Source organism: Sinocyclocheilus anshuiensis, unplaced genomic scaffold (genome assembly GCF_001515605.1).
Source record: "Sinocyclocheilus anshuiensis isolate Anshui unplaced genomic scaffold, SAMN03320099.WGS_v1.1 scaffold3109, whole genome shotgun sequence".
Lineage (NCBI taxonomy): Eukaryota > Metazoa > Chordata > Actinopteri > Cypriniformes > Cyprinidae > Sinocyclocheilus > Sinocyclocheilus anshuiensis.
This window is the reverse complement of record NW_015554208.1, coordinates 1-1,958: the sequence shown is the minus strand read 5'-3', so window position 1 is coordinate 1,958 and position 1,958 is coordinate 1. Positions and strand designations below refer to the sequence as shown.

Here is a 1,958-nt window from a genome sequence, read left to right as displayed (position 1 = left end):
AGTAACTGGAGACAGAGAAATGGCCTGAGATGTGGCAGGAGAAATGGCTGGACACCTGAGTGGAGATATGAGTGGTATAAAGGCACAGACGGTGTAATGTTACAGGCGTCTGATCATTACACTGTAAACAGAGACACTCTCACTATCAGAGGAGTAATTACAGCTGATCAGGATCAGTACACGTGTAGAGGACAGAGAGATAAAAGACCAAACTCATCACAATCAAGCTCTGCTGTTTCTCTCTCTGTGACGGGTGAGTTGAATATCATTGTCCTCTTAAACTCACTCTATTATGATCACATATCTAGTTGAGAGACTGTAGTTTTGTTCAAAATGTGTATTATACTATTTTGTTTACTGAACATAACTTAGTATATACTGTTTTCTGCCTAATACCTGTTAATAGTATGTGAAACAAGTCACATTATGAAACAATAAATAATTCAAACTTTAGTATCAGTCACATGACCTCATCACATTACAAATTAAATTCAGCACTCTTTTTTTCACACAAGGAAAAGTGCTCATGATAATTTAATGTTTCATCAATATGAATACTTGTTTGTGTATTAATACAGCAAGACCAAAACCTGTAGTGAAGGTGACTCCAGATCAGCGTGTGTTCCAAAACCTGTAGTGAAGGTGAGTCCAGATCAGCGTGTGTTCAGAGGAGAGACAGTCACTCTCACATGTGACATACAGAGAGCAGGAAACATTCAGTGGACATACAGCTGGTTTAAAGATGCTTCAGTCATCAGAGACGTCACTGAGAGAGTCTACAGCATCACATCTGATGAGTCTTACAGTGGTGGATACAGCTGTAGAGGAGAGAGATCAGACTCACAGAGATCAGACATCAGTGCTGCTGTTACACTGACTGTATCAGGTGAGTGTTCATGTTCATGTTCACATCTGTTTAATGCTCATTAAATCAATATTTGTGGCTCAACACTTCTCTTATACTCTTCTGTATCAGCCACAACTCACATCTGCAGAGGACTGAAACAAATTAATTTTTTAAGACCTGTTCACATCAAGAAAATAACAATAAGAAAAATATCTGTATTGGTGTCCACACCAATTAATAATTATGTTCTGTTTAATATGAGTGTGTGCTGTACAGTAGTTTAATCGTCTGCCACTTTAAATGCTTTGCTCTTGAAAGCAGGATGGATTTTCATGATTGAATTATTAGCTTTTCGTCAGCTCACAAACCCCCTGCAAGTTCCCTCATGAACCCCAGTTTGGTTCGACAACAAAGCCAAAATGCCTGCAGGACATCTGACTCTCTCACTTGCAGTTTATACTTTTACACAATTGTCTCAAAGCGATCATTGTTCTCAGTTATCTAATTTGCAGGTGTTCTCCTCCTTTTCTCCATGGTCACCTCTCTTGTTCTCTTTGTAAGGGTGGTGGACTGGATTATTCAGTGTTTTTGCCTTATTATTTTTATCTAAAGACCATGTTTAAAGGCCATGTGGCATAAAAGAGCTCTTGGTATCAGCGCGGATGCAAGCTCAGCAGAAATGAGACATACAGTGTTAAATCACAGACTCTTAAAATCACTGCTTTATTCAGGCTATTCTACAAACACATCTTACATGTCTGATAAAAATGTACCATATTATCAGTAATGTTGATGCTTTTTTAGTGAGCTGAATACCTTTAAATTGACATATACAGTTCAATTATTAATAAGAGTGATTTCAACTGCATTTTATGACTTAAAAGTCTCAGGACTCAAATCCACTTTTTCAGTAAACCTGTGCTGAGTGAACAGAAACACTGGACAAAAGGTCTGTAATGTCATACAGTGTTATGGACATCTCCATCTTCTATTTACTTTAGTCACTGTCACTATGATTACAGCTGATATTCATGATTAAAAGCACTCGAGTGAGAGAGTTCAGTATAGATGAGTTTTGTCCTGAAGTCAGAGAGAATGAAGTGACTTACAG

The 1,958-nt window shown here is 37.8% G+C and overlaps 1 protein-coding gene across 1 annotated transcript; it reads left to right on the top strand.

Annotated features, from left to right (window-relative positions):
- Positions 1–578: 578 nt before the first annotated feature.
- Positions 579–886, top strand: LOC107671079 (B-cell receptor CD22-like; the record flags this gene model as incomplete). The annotated part of the gene is made up of 1 exon (XM_016463926.1): positions 579–886. A coding segment is annotated over one exon (308 nt), but the record flags the coding sequence as incomplete, so codon positions are not given.
- Between the last annotated feature and the right edge of the window lie 1,072 nt (positions 887–1,958).